The sequence below is a fragment of the Hypanus sabinus genome, chromosome 9 (genome assembly GCF_030144855.1).
Source record: "Hypanus sabinus isolate sHypSab1 chromosome 9, sHypSab1.hap1, whole genome shotgun sequence".
NCBI lineage: Eukaryota > Metazoa > Chordata > Chondrichthyes > Myliobatiformes > Dasyatidae > Hypanus > Hypanus sabinus.
In genome coordinates, this window is record NC_082714.1 from 17,900,360 (window position 1) to 17,920,136 (window position 19,777).

The 19,777-nt window shown below is 42.5% G+C and overlaps 1 protein-coding gene across 4 annotated transcripts in view; it reads right to left on the reverse strand.

Moving 5' to 3' along the window:
- Window positions 1-488: 488 nt before the first annotated feature.
- ccdc78 (coiled-coil domain containing 78) overlaps window positions 489-19,777 on the reverse strand; it is a 92,120-nt gene continuing 72,831 nt past the window's right edge. For 3 of the 4 annotated variants that reach the window (XM_059979142.1, XM_059979144.1, XM_059979143.1), the window contains 3 exons: window positions 14,103-14,184; window positions 11,893-11,993; window positions 489-2,127 (listed from right to left, as the gene is read on the reverse strand). In XM_059979142.1, coding sequence (XP_059835125.1) covers window positions 2,061-2,127; window positions 11,893-11,993; window positions 14,103-14,184 — 250 coding nt within the window. In that variant the 3' untranslated portion in view covers window positions 489-2,060. The remainder of the gene's footprint in view (window positions 2,128-11,892; window positions 11,994-14,102; window positions 14,185-19,777) is intronic. The other variant, XR_009513884.1, reaches the window with a different exon arrangement.

Genomic DNA, 19,777 nt, shown 5'->3' on the forward strand with positions numbered 1-19,777 from the left:
CTGAGCTCCAGGCATTGACTTCTTGAGGTAGGAAACAAGGACTAAAATATGGTCTTCACATTTTTGTATTCAGGAGGAAAACCGAGCACCACAGCAACTGTAATTGCTTTTGCAATCTATTAATTACATGGCACATGTTATACTATTCCCTTGAGTCAGTTATAGAATTGAAAAATTCAATATAATTATTCATTAATTGGACAAATTAGCATTGTTGTATAATGTCAATACTCACCAAAAATGAACTAAAATAATTATGAAATAGCCTCAATTTGTTGGGATATGACAGAGAAGAATGGATTGATTTCAAGATTGATTTCATTCTGGAATCGAGCATAAATTGCTTGTATCTTGCGACTCAGTGTGAACCCCTCAATATGTCTGCAATGCCATAATGACTTCAAGCTTTCTATTTTTCTAAATGTAAACTTGTTAATTGGAGTGAGGCAGAAAAATGCATCAAGCAAAATAAAGGCTTAATCTGATAATACATTTCAGAAATAAATTATTTAATTCAGACATTATATTTTAACAAATGCTTTTTAAGTACTCCAAAAGTGCTTTTTAAATGACTGACATTAACAAAGGAGATTAAATATAACCTCGTCATTCAATATGTTCAGAATCCTGCATCACTAACTATGAATGTGGAACTAATCAAAGTGCAAAGATTCAAAGCATATTCATTATCAAAGTATGTATGCAGTATACAACCCTGAGATTTCCCACAGGCAGCCACGAAACAAAGAAACACCATGGAACCTGTTCAAAGAAACCATCAAACACCCAATGTGCAATAAAAAGAACAAATTGTGCAAACGGCAACAAATGAATGAACAACACACAGAATATTAAACATCAAACTGCAGAGTCCTTGAAGTAGTCAGTTCAGTTCAATTTAGCGCTTGTCATTCATTAACTGTAGGCCGCAGAACCAGTCTGCGTCGAAGTGTCCTGATCAAAATCCGGAGAAATAGCAATATAAAAGGTGTAACCCAAACCAGAAACACATATAACATGAACTGCAGAGCCTTCTAAAAATGAGTCCAATCCATACAACACCAATCAAACCAATTAAGAAGTGAACCATACCAATTCAGAAGTGATAAAAAGAAGCATCAGGAATGCCTCTGGAAAACTCTCTTCCGAGAGAGCTGAAGATGCCGGGGATCAATTGAACATTTCAGAAATGAGATTGATAGCACTTTGAGAGGTAAGAAGATTAAGGCTTAAGGAAACAAATTTGGTAAGTACAATTATGATATACACTCAGTAACCACCTGTACATCTTGTTAACACAGATATCTAATCATCCAATCATGTGGCAGCTACTTAATGCATAAAAGCATGCAGACAAGGTCAAGAGGTTCAGTTGTTGTTCAGACTAAACATCAGAATTGGGACAAAATACGATCTAAGTGACTTCGCCTGTGGAATAGTTGCAGGTGCGTAGCTTGAGAATCTCTGGAACAGGAGAACAGCAGTGCCTAGAGTTTAGAGAGAAAGGTGTGAGAAACAAACACCATCCAGTGAGCGGCAGTTCTGAGGGTAAAATGAGAGAGATCAGAGGAGAATTGCCAGACTAGTTCCAGCTGACAGGACCTTGACAGTAACTCAAATAACAATGCACTATAACAGTGGTGTGCAGAGGAGCATCTCTGAACACAAAACACATTGAACCTTGAAGTGGATGGGCTACAGCAGAAGACGGTCATGAACATACAGAAATACACCCAGTGGCACTTTATTAGGTACCTCCTGTATCTAATAAAGTGGTCACTAAGTGTACATACAATAGGCCTGTGTTCCTGAATGGCTTTCTCCATGCCTATATATGGTCGATTTGTAAGTCTATAGGAATTTATTAATGGGTAGTCTATGGGTAGGAAGTATTAATTTTATTTTATAACAATGCCATGATAAATACATTACTATGTAAATTCACTAATCCTAGTATTTCCAGTGCCTTGAAATAACCATTCAAAAAATTGCTGACAGCATTAGGAGTTACTTTATTATTTTTCATATTTGAGGTTCTGGTGTGATTTCTAGCGAGGTTCTTAGCGTTGACCACTTGATTCGTCAGTTCCAACAAGTTTTCTGAGGCGTGTAATTTCTTGCTTGTACCTGAAATTTTTTAAACAAGGTTAATTTTGTAATTTCAATAATAACATGACATGGTACAGACTGAGAGTAAAAAATGCAAGGCATTACATTATAAACTTATTAAAGATATTTTTACAACTTTCTTTATCTTTAAGTAGATCCAGCCTGGAAATACAGAAGAGCTGACAGGATAGACCCAAACGATTTTTGCAGCACCTTTTATAGTTAATCATAAAAACAAGCGATTGTGCAGGTGCTGGAAATCCAGATCAAGACAGACAATGAATATTGTGTACAGTTTTGGGCTTCTCATCTTAGAAGAGATTTGCTGGCATTGGAGAGGGTCCAGAGGAGGTTCACAAGGATGATTCCTGGAATGAAAGGGTTATCATACGAGGAACATTTGATGGTTCTGGGTCTGTATTCGCTGGAATTCAGAAAGATGAAGGGGGGGATCTCATTAAAAAAAAATTTATGTTGAAAGGCCTTGACAGAGTAGATGTGGAAAGGATGTTTCCCATGGTGGGAGAGTCTATGACAAGAGGGTACAGTCTCAGGATAGACAGGCGTCCATTCAAAACAGATGCGGAGAAATTTCTTTAGCTAAGGGTGATGAATTTGTGGAATTTGTTGCCACGTGTAGCTGTGGAAGCCAAGTCATTGGGTGTATTTAAGGCAGAAATTGATAGGTTCTTGACTGGACATGGCATCAAAGGTTACAGAGAGAAGGCTGAGAAATGGGGTTGAGGAGGAGAAAAAAAGGATCAGTCATGATTGAGTAGTGGAGCAGACTCAATGGGCCAAATGGCCTAATTCTGCTCCTATGTCTTATGTCTTATGGTCTTATACAAAATGCTAGAGGAACTCAGCAGGTCAGGCAGCATCTATGTAGAGAAATAAACAGCATTTTGCACTGAGTCCCTTCTTCACGACTGATGAAGGATTTTGATCCAAAATGACAACAGTTTATTCCCTTCCAAGCAACCCAAGGTTTCTTTACCTCCAGCGCAATGACAGTAGTGAGGAAAGGGAACAGTGGGGGCCTTTAATGATGAATGCTGTTTTCCTGCAGCAATGCTCCATGTAAAGGAACATTGGTGAAGTGGGCTTTACCTGTGACGGATTGGGGTGTGACCACCACAGTCTGTGAGTTTGTATTCACTTTCTTGGAAGAAAACTACAGAAATAATTTGCATTTTTATCATGCTTTTAATAACCTCAGGGCAAATCCACAGTTCTGGGTTCTAAAGAGTCATTGCCAGCTGTCTGAATGACAACACTGTGACCTTCTTAGGACTTCCAGTGTCCTTACCTTCTTCAGATTGGTTATCAGAAATCCCCTCCCTCATCTCATTCATCATGATTAAATACTATTTTTTTCAGATTTACATCTCATTTATATATGCTTTAGATTTTATACTTGGGATGGTATTTTTTTTATATTGTAAGTAGTATCTCAGATTGAGTCCGCAGCATTCTTCAGTGGGAGGGTGAACATTCAGAAGCCGTGGTCCATGTAGGTACCAATGACATGGGTAGGATGAATGGCAAGGTTCTGCACAGGGACTTCAGGGAGTTAGGTGGTAAGTTAAAGGGCAGGACCCCCAGGGTTGTGATTCCAGGAGTGCTACCTGTGCCATATGCTAGTGAGCCTGGAACTAGGAAGATTATACAGTTTAAAATGTGGGTAAGGAGTTGGTATAGGAGGGAGGGCATAAGATTTTTAGATCATTGGGCTCTCTTCCAGAGAAGGTGGGACATGTACAGAAGGGACCATTTGCACCTGAACTGGAGGGGGACTAATATCTTAGCAGGAAGGTTTGGTTGAATTATTCAAAGAATTACCAAGCAGGATAGACAAAGGAGAATCGGTTATTGTGTACTTGGATTTTCAGAAGGCTTTTCACAAGGTGTCACACAAGGCTGGTTAACAAGCTACGAACACATAGTATTACAGGAAATATTCTAGCATGGATAAAGCAGTGGCTGATTGGCAGGAGACAAAAAGTGGGAATAAAGGGAGCCTTTTCTGACTGACTGCCAGTGACTAGTGGTGTTCCACAGGGGTCTGTGTTGAGACCAATTCTTTTCATGTTATATGTCAATGATTTAGACAATAGACAATAGGTGCAGAAGTAGACCATTCGGCCCTTTGAGCCTGCACCGCCATTCTGAGATCATGGCTGATCATCTACTATCAATACCCGGTACCTGCCTTGTCCCCATATCCCTTGATTCCCCTATCCATAAGATACCTATCTAGCTCCTTCTTGAAAGCATCCAGAGAATTGGCCTCCACTGCCTTCCGAGGCAGTGCATTCCAGACCCCCACAACTCTCTGGGAGAAGTTTTTCCTTAACTCTGTCCTAAATGACCTACCCCTTATTCTCAAACCATGCCCTCTGGTACCGGACTCTCCCAGCATCTGGAACATATTTCCTGCCTCTATCTTGTCCAATCCCTTAATAATCTTATATGTTGCAATCAGATCCCCTCTCAATCTCCTTAATTCCAGCGTGTACAAGCCCAGTCTCTCTAACCTCTCTGCGTAAGACAGTCCGGACATCCCAGGAATTAACCTTGTGAATCTACGCTGCACTTCCTCTACAGCCAGGATGTCCTTCCTTAACCCTGGAGACCAAAACTGTACACAATACTCCAGGTGTAGTCTCACCAGGGCCCTGTACAAATGCAAAAGGATTTCCTTGCTCTTGTACTCAATTCCCTTTGTAATAAAGGCCAACATTTCATTAGCCTTCTTCACTGCCTGCTGCACTTGCTCTTTCACCTTCACTGACTGATGAACAAGGACTCCTAGATCTCTTTGTATTTCTCCCTTACCTAACTCTACACCGTTAAGATAATAATCTGCCTTCCTGTTCTTACTCCCAAACTGGATAACCTCACACTTATTCACATTAAACGTCATCTGCCAAGTATCTGCCCACTCACTCAGCCTATCCAAGTCACCCTGAATTCTCCCAACATCTTCATCACATGTCAAACTGCCACCCAGCTTAGTATCATCAGCAAACTTGCTGATGTTATTCTCAATACCTTCATCTAAATCACTGATGTAAATCGTAAACGGCTGTGGTCCCAATACCGAGCCCTGTGGCACCCCACTAGTCACCTCCAGCCAGTCCGAGAAACACCCATTCACCGTTACCCTTTGCTTTCTATCTGCCAACCAGTTTTTTATCCATGTCAATATCTTCCCCCCAATGCCATGAGCTCTGATTTTACCTACCAATCTCCTATGTGGGACCTTATCAAATGCCTTCTGAAAATCGAGGTACACTACATCCACTGGATCTCCCTTGACTAACTTCCTGATTACATCCTCGAAAAACTCCAGTAGATTAGTCAAGCTTGATTTGTCCTTGGTAAATCCATGCTGCCTCTACCCAATCCTATCACTGCTATCTAGATATGCCATTATTTCATCTTTAATAATGGACACCAGCATCTTCCCCACTACTGATGTTAGGCTGACAGGACGATAGTTCTCTGTTTTCTCCCTCCCTCCTTTCTTAAAAAGTGGGATAACATTAGCCATTCTCCAATCCTCAGGAACTGATCCTGAATCTAAGGAACATTGGAAAATGATTACCAATGCATCCGCAATTTCCAGGGCCACCTCCTTTAGTACCCTAGGGTGCAGACCATCTGGACCTGGGGATTTGTCAGCCTTCAATCCCATCAGTCTTCTCATCACCGTTTCCTTCGTAATGTCAATCTGTTTCATTTCCTCTGTTACCCTATGTCCTTGGCCCATCCATACATCTGGGAGATTGCTTGTGTCTTCCCTAGTGAAGACAGATCTAAAGCACTTAGTAAATTCTTCTGCCATTTCTCTGTTTCCCATAACAATTTCACCTCAAGGGCCCAACATTGTTCTTAACTATCTTCTTTCTCTTCACATACCTAAAAAAGCTTTTGCTATTCTCCTTTATATTCCTGGCTAGCTTGCATTCGTACCTCATTTTTTCTCCCCGTATTGCCTTTTTAGTTAAGTTCTGTTGTTCCTTAAAAATTTCCCAATCATCTGTCCTCCCACTCACCTTAGCTCTGTCATACTTCCATTTTTTTTAATGCTATACAATCTCTGACTTCCTTTGTCAACCACTGTGGCCCCTTTCCCCCCTTTGAATCCTTCCTTCTTTGGGGGATGAACTGATTTTGCACCTTGTGCATTATTCCCAAGAATACTTGCCATTGCTGTTCCACTGTCTTTTCTGCTAGGATATCCGTCCATTTAACTTTGGCCAGCTCCTCCCTCATGGCTCCATAGTCTCCTTTGTTCAACTGCAACACTGACACCTCCGATCTGCCCTTATCCTTCTCAAATTGCAGATAAAAACTCATCATATTATGGTCACTACCTCCTAATGGCTTCTTTACTTCAAAATCGCTTATCAAATCCTGTTCATTACATAACACTAAATCCAGAATAGCCTTGTCCCTGGTCGGCTCTCGTACAAGCTGTTCCAAGAATGCATCCCGTAGGCACTCTACAAACTCCCTAACCTGGGGTCCAGCACCAACCTGATTCTCCCAGTTCACCTGCATGTTGAAATCTCCCATAACTACTGCAACATTACCTTTGCCACATGCCAATGTTAACTCCCTATTCAACTTGCACCCAATATCCATGCTACTGTTTGCTGGCCTGTAGACAACACCCATTAGGGTCTTTTTGCCCTTACTGATCCTCAGTTCTATCCACACAGACTCTACTTCTCCTGATCCTATGTCCCCCCTTGCAAAGGACTGAATCTCATTCCTCACCAACAGGACCACCCCACCCCCTCTGCCCACATTTCTGTCCCTACGATAGTACGTATACCTTTGTACATTCATTTCCCAGGTCTGATCTCCCTGCAGCCATGTCTCCGTTATCCCAACAACATCATAGTTACCCATTTGCACCTGAGCTTCAAGCTCATCCGCCTTATTTCTGACACTTTGTGCATTCAGATATAAAATTTTTAGCCCATTTCTCCTCTCGCTGTTTAAACTGCTGCCTATTGTGCTTAACCCAGCTCCCCAAACTCCCATCGGGCTATACACTCCTTGAATTTTGTTGTCCTTCCTAAATTTACTTATTCTTTCTGCACATTTAACTCCATGTTCTGTCAGATCATCCCTCTGTACACGTGTCCTCCTTATCACTTGTTCCGCCTCACCTTTCTCTACTACACACTTAATATTCCGGAACCGTGTAGTCCCCACCTGTCCTTTATTCTTCATCTCGCTATCCTCTCTCGCATTCTGGATCCCTGCCCCCTGCGAATTTAGTTTAAACCCCTCCAAGAAGCACTTGCAAACTTCCCTGCAAGAATGTTAGTACCGCTCCAGTTCAGGTGTAAACCGTCCCGTCGGAACAGATCCCACCTTCCCTGGAACAAAGCCCAATTATCTAAAAACCTGAAGCCCTCCCTCCTGCACCATCCTCTCAGCCATGTATTAATCTGTATAATCCTTCTGTTCCTTGCCTCACTCGCATGTGGCACAGGTAGCAATCCTGAGATTGTTACCCTGGAGGTCCTGCCCTTCAGCTTCGCACCTAACTCCCTGAACGCAGTACACAGGACCCCCTCACTCATCCTACCCACGTCGTTGGTCCCTACATGGACCACAACATCTGGGTTCTTGCCCTCCCTCTCGAGAATAACCTGCAACCGACCTGAGATGTCCTGGACCCCGGCACCAGGGAGGAAACATACCATCCGAGACTCCCGATCTTCCCCACAAAATCTCCTATCTGCCCCCCTGACTATAGAATCCCCTATCACTACTGCTCTCTTCTCTTCCCTCCTCCCCTTCCTAGTCGAGGGTCCAACCTCAGTGCCAGAGACAGGACCACTGCAACTTGTTCCTGGTAGGTCATCCCACCAACAGTATCCAAAGCAGTATACTTATTGTTGATGGGAACGGCCACAGGGGTGCTCTGCTCTCTCTGTCTGCTCCCCCTGCCTCTCTTGACTGTCACCCATTTGCCTACCTCCTGTCTTTTCGGTGTGACTACCTCTCGATAACTCTTATCTATCTCTGCCTCTGCCTCCCGAATGCTCCGTAGTTCATCCAGCTCCTGCTCCAATTCCCTAACTTGGTCTGATAGGAGCTGCAGCTGGATGCACCTTTTGCAGGTGTGGTCATCAGGGACAATTGATGTCTTTGTTGCAAAATTGCAGATGATATGAAGACAGGAGGAGGGGTAGGTAGTTTAGAGGAAGTAGACAGGCTACAGGAGGACAGATTATGAGAATGGGCAAAGAAACGGCAGATGGAATACAGTGTCAGGAAGTGTATGGTCATGCACTTTGGTATAAGAAATGAAAGAGTTGACTATTTTCTAAATAGAGAGAAAATATACAAAAACTGAGGTGCAAAGGGTCTTAGGAGTGCTTGTGCAGGATTCCCTAAGGGTTAAGTGGTGAGGAAGGCAAATGCAATGTTAGCATTCATTTCAAGCAGACTAGAATTTAGACAATAGACAATAGACAATAGGTGCAGAAGTAGACCATTCGGCCCCTCGAGTCTGCACCGCCATTCTGAGATCATGGCTGATCATTCACGATCAATACCCAGTCCCTGCCTTGTCCTCATATCCCTTGATTCCCCTATCCATCAGATATCTATCTAGCTCCTTCTTGAAAGCATCCAGAGAATTGGCCTCCACCATCTTCCGAGGCAGTGCATTCCACACCTCCACAACTCTCTGGGAGAAAAAGTTTTTCCTCAACTCTGTTTTAAATAACTGACCTCTTATTCTCAGTCCATGCCCTCAGGTACTGGACTCTCCCAACATCTGGAACATATTTCCTGCCTCAATCCTATCAAAACCTTTAATTATCTTAAACGTTTCAATCAGATCCCCTCTCAATCTCGTCAATTCCAGTGTGTACAAGCCCAATCTCTCCAATCTCTCTGCGAAAGACAGCCCTGCCATCCCAGGAATCAACCTAGTGAATCTACGCTGCACTTCCTCAATTGCCAGAATGTCCTTCCTTAAACCTGGAGACCAAAACTGTACACAATATTCCAGGTGTGGTCTCACCAGGGCCCTGTACAAATACAAAAGGACATCCTTGCTCTTGTACTCAATTCCCCTTGGAACAAAGGCCAACATTCCATTTTCCCTCTTCACTGCCTGTTGCACTTGCTCATTCACCTTCATTGACTGGTGAACTAGGACTCCTAGGTCTCTTTGCATTTCTCCCTTACCTGACTCTACACCGTTCAGACAATACTCTGCCCTCTTGTTCCTGCTTCCAAAGTGGATAACTTCACATTTATTCACATTGAATGACATCTGCCAAGTATCTGCCCACTCACCCAGCCTATCCAAGTCTCCCTGTATTCTCCTAACGTCCTCTTCGCATGTCACACTGCCACCCAGTTTAGTATCGTCAGCAAACTTGCTGATATAGTTTTCAATGCCCTCATCTAAATCGTTGACATAAATCGTAAAGAGCTGTGGTCCCAATACAGAGCCCTGTGGTACCCCATTAGTCACCTCCAGCCAGTCCGAGAAACACCCATTCACTGCTACCCTTTGCTTTCTATCTGCCAACCAGTTTTCTATCCATGTTGAAACCCTGCCCCCAAAGCCATGAGCTCTGATTTTACTCACCAATCTCCTATGTGGCACCTTATCGAATGCCTTCTGAAAATCTAGGTACACTACATCCACTGGCTTACCCTCATCTAACATCCTTGTTACACCCTCAAAAAACTCCAACAGATTAGTCAAGCATGATTTGCCCTTGGTAAATCCATGCTGGCTCGGCCTAATCCTATTACTGACATCAAGATATGCCACTATTTCGTCCTTAATAATGGACTCAAGCATCTTCCCCATGACTGACATTAGGCTAACAGGGCGATAGTTCTCCGTTTTCTCCTTCCCTCCCTTCTTGAAAAGTGGGATAACATTAGCCACTCTCCAATCTTCAGGAATTTAAAAGCAAGGATGTAATGTTGAATCTTTATAAAGCAGTGGTGAGGCCCCATTTGGGATATTGTGAGAAGGTTTGGGCCCCTTATCTTAGAAAGGATGTGCTGAAACTGGAGAGGACTCAAAAGAGGTTCATGAAAATGATTCCAGGATTCTCCAGCTTGTCATATGAAGAGTGTTTGATGGCTCTGGGCTTGTATTCACTAGGATTCAGAAGAATGAGGGCGACCTCATTGAAACCTCGTGAATGGTGAAAGGCCTTGAGAGAGTGGATGTGGAGAGGATGTTTCCTAAGGTGGGAGAGTCTAAGACCAGAGGACACAGCCTCAGAATAAAGGAGTGTCATTTTAGAACAGGAATGAAGAGGAATTTCTTTAGCCAGAGAGTGGTGAATCTGTGGAATTCTTTGCCACAGGCAGCTATGGCGGCCAGATCTTCATGTATAACTAAGGCAGAGTTTGATAGATTTTTGATTGGTCAGGGAATGAAGGGATACCAGGAGAAGGCAGGAGATTGGGGCTGAGAGGAAAATTGGATCGGCCATGAGCCATGATGAAATGGCGGAACAGACTCAATGAGCCAACTGGCCTAATTCTGCTCATGTACCTTATGGCCTTATGGAATTATCATTCACAATAGACAGAAGGCAACCTTGTGGGATATGACAATTGGAGAAAATTGGGAAAATAAATATCAATCTATGGATAGAACATAGACACCACAGCACAATAAAGGGCTTTTGGCATGTGATGTTGTATGAACCTTTCAACCTACTCCAAGGCCAGTGTAACCCCTTCCCTCCCATATAACTTCCCATTTTTCTTTCATCCATGTGCCTATCTACGAGTCTCTTAAATGTCCCTCATGTATAAGACTCTACTACCACCTTGTCTGTATGTTCCGTGCACCTCTATGTTTAAAAAAAACTACCTCTGACATCACTTCTATACTTTTCTACTCTCACTTTTAAAGTTCTTCCTCTTAGCCATTATCACCCAGGTGCTGGCTAATGATTCTTAATCATTTTATACACCTTTATCAAGTCACTTCTCATCCTCCCTCACTCCAAAGAAGTCCTAGCTTGCTCAACTTTTTCTCATTAAGATATGCTCTCTAATCTAGAGAATGTTCTGGTAAATCTCCCCTATGCCCTCAAAGGTTTCCACATCCTTCCTTTAATGAGGTTGCCAGAACTGAACACATTACTCCAGGTGCAGTCTAAGCAGAGTTTTATAGAGCTGCAACATCACCTCAGAGCCCTTGAACTGCTAAAAGGCCTGAACAGATTAGATATGGCAAAGTTATTTCCCATGATAGGGGATTCTAAGACAAGAGGGCACGACTTCAGGATTGAAGGACATCCATTTAGAACTGAGATGCGGAGAAATTACTTTAGTCAGAGGGTGGTAAATCTGTGGAAATTGTTGCCAAGAGCAGCTATGGAGGCCAAGTCACTGGGTGTATTTAAGACAGAGATAAATAGATTCTTGATTAGCCAGGGCATCAAAAGGTATGGGGTGAAAACAGGGGAGTGGGATTGACTGGAAGAATTAGATCAGTCCATGATTGAATGGTGAAGCAGACTCGATGGGCTGAATGGCCTACTTCTACTCCTATATCTTATGGTCTAACTCAACGTAATTAATGAAGGCTGACAATACACCATGTGCTTTCTTAACCACCTTATCAACTTGCACAGCAACCTTGAGAGATCTATGGACATGGACCCCAAGATCCTCTAAACTGCTAAGAAACACGCCATTAACTTTGTAAAAGGCTAATACATTCAATTACATCTCTAAAGTTGGGTATTCTGGTTTTACCTGCCTAGGTGCTTGTCCACATATTCCTGCAGCTCAGCCAGTTGCTCCTCTGCAATGATGACCCGCGAATTCAACTCAGCACGTTCACGTTCCAAATCTTCCTGTCAATAAAATCCAGTGTCGAGATATTAACAGTAGTCAAACTCTATGTTTCAGCGCAGGGCTTCTATTCCCATTCAAAAAGTCTTACAGCAAACAGCATTAAACCAGTTTTTATTTATATTCATTTGTAGAATATTAACACTATTAAGTGCAGGAAGTACCTCATGGTCATCTGCTGTTGTAGCCCATTCACTTCAAAGTTCGATGTGTTGTGCATTCAGAGATGCTTTTCTGTTGTAATGTGTGGTTATTTGAGTTACTGTCTCCTTCCTGTCAGCTTGAACTAGTCTAGCCATTTTCTTCTCATTAACAAGGCACCTTTGACCACCAAAGTGCTGCTCACTGTGTGTTATTTGTTTTTCGCACTATTCTCTGCAAACCCTAGAGACAGCTGTGCGTGATTTTAATGTAAAACGCTAACTTCCTAATCATATCTCCTACTTTAACGTCCAGATTTTGAGTGCATATAACAAAGGTTCCAGTACTGATCCCTATATACCCCACGGACCAGAAGTGTGACTAATGCCTTCAATGTTACATCTTTATCTATTATTTTGCATATTGGCAGCGCACTATTGGTTTACTGGCAATCTGCTTGTACTCCCCAGTGTGTTCTGCTGCTTTAGAATTGTTGTAGACTTCCTCCCTTGTTTCTAATGATGAATTTATGTAAGTAACTTTAATCTGATTCATTTATATCTGCCTTAGCTTTTATTTCTGAGAAAGATCTGCTTATCAAGTTGACTAAAGGGAATGCCGTCCCTTTAAGAAGTTATCATTCAGATTGTTTAATGCTCATATTGACTTGACACTACTTTAATCTTGCAGATTTAACCTCTACTATTTACTCCAGCTACAATGATTGCCTCTGTAATCTGCTTTTAAAAGATTTTGGGTTTTGTATGTTCATTTCATTTTCTCTCTATAGGATTTGTACAGATCATATTTCCTCTGTCTTGTATGATTTATTCAATAATCCTTAATTAATATATTTCAGAAAGGAGATTTGCCACTATTGGTGTATAAAATAATCTTCTCCAACTGACGTCTATTAGTTTTTCTTTGAACTCTTAAAGTTTGACTCTAAAATTATTTAAATGCCCTTTAAATATCTCTGTGCCTCTAATTTAGTTATACTTCATCACCCTTAACTCATGGGGAATACTTCATCTTCCATTTTGTTTATGCTGATGTCAGATCTACCTGGCACCATTACTCATCTGTTTGCTTCCACAATAAAGAATTATGAAGTCGGTACTGCTGTCTGAAACTCTTGTCCTATTAACACCATGAAAGTGCAACATTCCTGTTAAGGTATCTTCCTTGCTATCACAAACATTGCCCATTTAACATTATAGGAATTTAGCACGTGATTGATAGTACAAGCCTTGTACCACTCTGAAATGCAAATTGGGGTGGCCCAATAGCATGGTGAATAGTGTAACGCTGTTACAGCACTAGAGATCCAGGTTCAATTCCTGCTACTGTCTGTAAGGATTTTGTTCATTCTCCCTGCGACTGTGTGTGTTTCCTCTGGGTGTTCCAGTTTCTTCCAAAGACCAGTGTGAGAGGGATAATAAATCAGCCATGATGGAATGGTTGACCATGATGGGCTGAATGGCCTAATCCTGCTCCTATGTCTTATGGGTTAGTAGGTTAATTGGTTACATGCATTTGGGTGGCACGGGCTCATTGGGCTGAAAGGGCCTGTTAATTAAAAACAATATATATTTAATTACATGACTTTGCACTTTCTGCTAGATCAATACATGGGCTTTCACATAAGCCTCTTGTTGTGTTCTTTCTCTACAACCAATTTTGTATTTATTTAAAAAAGAGACACAAATTAATATTTATCTTAATAGAGCTGGCTTCTTGTAATAGAAATGACAATTGCTTTAACCCATGATTGTAGTTCAGAACCACATTGTATTGTCTGAGAGATGAGGAATGAAATGAACGTTTCAGGACACTGCATCTCATTGAATGGACGGTCATAAAATTAGAAAGCAGAATTTTTTTTTGTATTCCTGTTCTAAATGGTGACTATTGAATATTATAATATCTCAGAGACACAAACAAGTTCCACAATGAGCAGCAGCCCAGACCTGTGTGGTAAATGTGAACTCTCTCAGCTGTTTCTTTAGTTCACTCCAGCCTTCATTCTCAGACTTGCCACCGGTTTCCATTCTGAAAGTAAACAATAAAACTGTAAATTTGATCTTCCGATTTTTACTGAGAACAATGACAGAAGATTACAGCACCAAACTGCCTGCATTCATGGAAGCAGATGGCTACCAAGTGTTACAACAGTGTGCAGAGAAGTATCTCTGAGTGCACAACTTGTTGAACTTTGAAGTGTGTGGGCTACAGCAGCAGAAGACCACGAACATACACTCTGTAGCACTTTATTAGGCTCAGGAGGTACTGAATAAAGTGGCCGCTGAGCGTGTGTAACCAGTAAAACTCTTTTACACAGAAGTAGAAATGCTGGAAGAACTCAACCATTCAAGGAGCATCTGTGGAGAGATCAAAACCAGTTAACACTTGTCGTTGAAGATAGTTCATCGGAACTGAGAGTGATGCTACTCGACCGGCTGTGTTCTTCTAGCAATTCTAAGTTTGTTTCACATTCCAGTGTCTACAGTTTTCTAAATTCTACTCGTCAAAGGCAGCAACAATCACTAAGCATCCTTTGCATCTGACGCATGCCTTCTTCATGCTACTATGATCAGGGAGGAGGTACAAGAGCCTGAAGACCCTCCCACAAAGTTTTAGGAATAGTTTCTGCCCCTCTGCCATCAGATTTCTAAATGTCAACAGTGCTTCTCCTTATAGATGCTGCCTGGTGTTCCACCAGCATTTTGTGAGTGTTGTTTCACTTTCTTACTGCCCATTATGCCACTGGTGTTTGGGGCAGCAATTAAAGTCCTTCATCTCTGGCAGTATTCAGGGCTTCCTTTCCGTTTTCACTGTTGTCAGTCATGTATTCCTGAGTCTGCAACGGGACTTGGGAATACCATTGCACTCAGATGTAGAAGGATTCTTCACTGCTGTTTCCGTAACAATTTTGTTTTACCGATCAGGGTGTTAGCCCTGAGCTGAACCCCCCCCCCACCCACCAAACCTGGAGAACTGGTGAACCACTCTTAGTTTAGCCTCTATCCTTTGACCTGTTTGGCATGGATGAGCCAATTCATAAAGCCCTGATGTCAGCCAGCATAAGCTCTCTGGGTCGTTGATGCAAGAAAGCCTCCAAACCCTACGACCATGGTGTGCTCCTTTCGATGAACACTAGCTCACCATTCCTCTTTGGCTCCATTTATTTACTTATTTTATATTTTATAGTATTTTTATGACAAAAATAACACCGTTCACGACATATGTCAGTGATAATAAACCTGACTCTAATTCCAAAGTTTAAGTTTCACCTTGTCTCTATAGTTTCCCATTGCGGCAATGACCTTTTGCAAAATATTCAGATTTAACCTCCACCAAGTAGGCCATGCCATCTTCTCGTAGCTACCTTTGGACAAGAGGTATAGAAGTCTGAAGTCCCTAGGCTCAAGAATAGCTACTTTCCTTGAACTATTTGGTTCTTGAACGAAGTGACATAACCCTAATTGCTAGTGTAGCAACAGCACAACCACTTTGATCACTTTACACTAAAAGGGGGATTTTTAATTGTGTTCTTTCTTGTAAAACTTGTGTTTATGTTATTTCTTGTGAATACTGCCTGTATGACATTATGTGTCTGTGATACTGCTGCAGGTAAGTTTTTTCATTGCACTTGTGCACATATAGACATGTGCATGTGACAATAAACTCAACTTTGACTTTGGCCTAGATTCTTGTAATTTACGAAAACTGCTCAAGCCCCAAGGAGTTTAAAAGTAATTCTGGGACCCTTTATTCCTTCCCTTTCCCCTATGCCACCCCTTCTATCCATTCTCTGGAGCACATGCACCTAATTAAACACTGTGCCTCCGAGGATCTTGAGATCAGTCGAACACGGTTTGACCAAACACAAGAACTGCATGGAGACAAGACTGCGCAGGCGCGTTATGCAGCACGCCAAGGTTTAAAAGAAAGACTGCCATATATAGCGGCCATCATTGGAGTGGACTGAGTCGGAGTGGGACGGCTTTAGCTCAATCAGGCTTCGGCAAGAAACAGGCAGAGGCAAGGGTAGGTTCCAGTAAGTTTCTGTTTTCCTTCTTTTTTTTTGTTCGGACTAGAGAATATGCCAGGCAGGATGCTGGAATGCTCCTCTTGAAGGATGTGGGAAGTCAGGGAGACGTCCAGTGTCCCTGACAATGATACCTGCAAGAAATGCATCCAGCTGCAGCTCCTAACAGACCGCGTTAGGGAACTGGAGCAGGAGCTGGATGACCTCTGGATCATTCGGGAGACTGAGCAGTTTATAGATAGTAGATTCCGGAAGGTAGTTACACCTAAGGAACAGGGCACAGGTAATTGAGTTACCGTCAGGCAAGGGAAGGGGAAAGGGCAGGTAGTGCAGGGTTCCCCTGTGGCCATTCCCCTCCAAAACAGGGATACCGATTTGGATACTGTTGGGGGTGGGGGGGGGTGGGGATGGCTTACCTGGGACAAGCTGCAGCAGCCGGATCTCTGGCACTGAGTCTGGTTCTGCAGTGCAGAAGGGAGGGAGGAAGAAGAGGAGATCGGTAGTGATAGGGGACTCCATAGTCAGGGGTACAGACAGGAGATTCTGTCGTCATGACAGAGACTCCTGGATGGTTTGTTGCCTTCCAGTGCCAGGGTCAGGGACGTCTCTGATCACGTGCACAGCATTCTGAAGTGGGAGGGTGATCAGCCTGATGTCGTGGTACACATCCGTACCAATGACATTGGTAGAAAGAGCCAGGAGGTCCTGAAGAGTGAGTACAGAGAGCTTGGTAGGATGTTGAAAAACAGGACCTCGAGGGTAGTAATCTCTGGATTGCTGCCTGTGCCACGTGCCAGTGAGGGTAAGAGTAGGATGTTCTGGCAGATGAACGCGTGGCTGAGAAACTGGTGTAGGGGGCAGGGTTTCAGATTTCCAGATCATTGGGACCTCTTCTGGGGCAGGTGGGACCTGTACAAGAGAGACAGGTTACACCTGAACTACAAGGGGACCAATATACTTGCAGGGAGGTTTGCTAGTGTTATTGGGGAGGGTTTAAACTAGATTTGCAGGGGGATGGGAACCAGAGTGCTAGTGGAATGGGGGTAAAAATAAATGATGTTAGTAGTTCATGCAAAGTCACAAATAGTAAGGTTGTGTGTGGTGGTAATAATCTTCTGAGGTGTGTATATTTCAATGCAAGGAGTATTGTGGGAAAGGTAGACGAGCTGAGGGCCTGGATTGACACATGGAATTATGGCATCATAGCCAGTACTGAAACGGCTACAGGAGGGGCAGGACTGGCAGCTCAATGTTTCAGGGTTCCAATGTTTCAGACGTGATAGAGGCAGAGGGATGAAGGGTTGCGGTGGGGGGGGGGGGTGGCTTTGCTAGTCAGGGAAAATATTACAGCAGTGCTTCAGCAGGACAGATTAGAGGGCTTGTCTACTGATGCCATATGGGTGGAGCTGAGAAACAGGAAAGGTATGGCCACATTAATAGGGTTGTATTATAGACCACCCAACAGTCAGCGAGAATTGGAGGAGCAAATCTGCAGAGAGATAACAGACAACTGCAGGAGACAGAAAGTTGTGATTGTAGGGGATTTTAATTTTCCACACATTGATTGGGACTCCCATACTGTTAAAGGTCTAGATGGGTTAGAGTTTGTAAAATGTGTTCAGGAAAGTTTTCTGAATCAATATATAGATGTACCAACTAGGGAGGATGCAATATTAGGTCTCCCATTAGGAACTGAGTTAGGGCAGGTGAAGGAAGTGTGTGTAGGGGAACAGTTTGGTTCCAGCTATCATAACGTCATTAGTTTCAACTTGATCATGATAAAGATAGATCTGGTCCTCGGATTGAAGTTCAAAACGGGAAAAAGGTCAAATTTGAAGAAATGAGAAAGGATCTAAAAAAGCGTAGATTGGGACAGGTTGTTCTCTTTCAAGGATGTGATTGGTAAGTGGGAGACCTTCAAAGGAGAAATTTTGAGAGTGCAGAACTTGTATGTTCCTGTCAGGGTTAAAGGCAAAATGAATAAGAATAAGGAACCTTGGTTCTTGAGGGATATTATTGGAACTCTGATAAAGAAGAAGAGAGATGTATAACATGTATAGGCAACAGGGAGGAAATAAGATGCTTGAGGAGTATAAAAAGAGTAAGAAAATAAGAAAGAAATCAGGAGGGCTAAAAGAAGACATGAGGTTGCTTTGACAGTCAGGGTGAAGGATAATCCTAAAAGCTTCTACAGGTATGTTAAGAGCAATAGGATAGTAAGGGATAAAATTGGTCCTCTTGAAGATCAGAGTGGTCGGCTATGTATGGAACCAAAAGAAATGGGAGAGATATTAAATGGGTTTTTTGCATCTGTATTTACTACGGAAACTGGAATGGAGTCTATGGAAACAAGGCAAACAAGTAGGAAGGTCATGGAACTTATACAGATTAAAGAGGAGGAGGTGCTTGCTGTCTTGAGGAAAATCAGAGTAGATAAATCCCTAGGACCTGACAGGGTATTCCCTCAGACCTTGAAGGAGACTAGTGTTGAAATTGCAGGGGCCCTGGCAGAAATATTTAAAATGTCGATATCCACGGGTCAGATGCCGTAGGATTAGAGGATAGCTCATGTAGTTCCATTGTTTCAAAAAGGTTCAAAAAGTAAGCTGGGAAATTATAGGCTGGTAAATTTGACATCGGTAGTAGGTAAATTATTGGAAGGAATAATAAGAGATAGGATCTACAAGTATTTGGATAGACAGGGACTTATTAGAAAAGGTCAGCATGGCTTTGTGAATGGTAGGTCATGTTTAACCAATCTATTAGAATTTTTTGAGGAAGTTACCAGAAAGTGGATGAAGGGAAGGCAGTGGATGTTGTATACATGGACTTCAGTAAGGCCTTTGACAAGGTCCCGCATGGGAGGTTTGTTAGGAAGATTCAGTCACTAGGTATACATGGAGAGGTAGTAAATTGGATTAGACATTGGCCCAATGGAAGAAGCCAGAGAGTGGTAGTGGAGGATTGCTACTCTGAGTGGAGGCCTGTGACTAGTGGTGTGCCACAGGGATCAGTGCTGGGTCCATTGTTATTTGTCACCTATATCAATGATCTGGATGATAATGTGGCAAATTGGATCAGCAAATTTGCTGATGATACAAAAATTGGAGGTGTAGTGGAAAGTGAGAAAGGTTTTCAAAGCTTGCAGAGGGATTTGGACCAGTTGGAGGAATGGGCTGAAAAATGGCAGATGGAGTTTAATGCAGACAAGTGTGAGGTATTGCACTTCGGAAGGTCAAACCAAGGTAGAACATACAAGGTAAATGGTAGGACACTGAGAAGTGCAGTAGAACAGAGGGATCTGGGAGTACAGATACATAATTCCCTAAAAGTGCCGTCATAAGTAGATAGGGTTGTAAAAAGAGCTTTTGGTACATTGGCCTTTATACATCAAAGTATTGAGTGTAAGAGTTGGAATGTAATGGTGAGATTGTATAAGACATTGGTGAGACAGAATTTGGAGTATTGCGTGCAGTTTAATCACCTAATTACAGGAAGGATATTAATAAGGTTGAAAGAGTGCAGAGAAGGTTTACAAGGATGTTGCCGGGACTTAAGAAACTGAGTTACAGAGAAAGGTTGAATAGGTTAGGA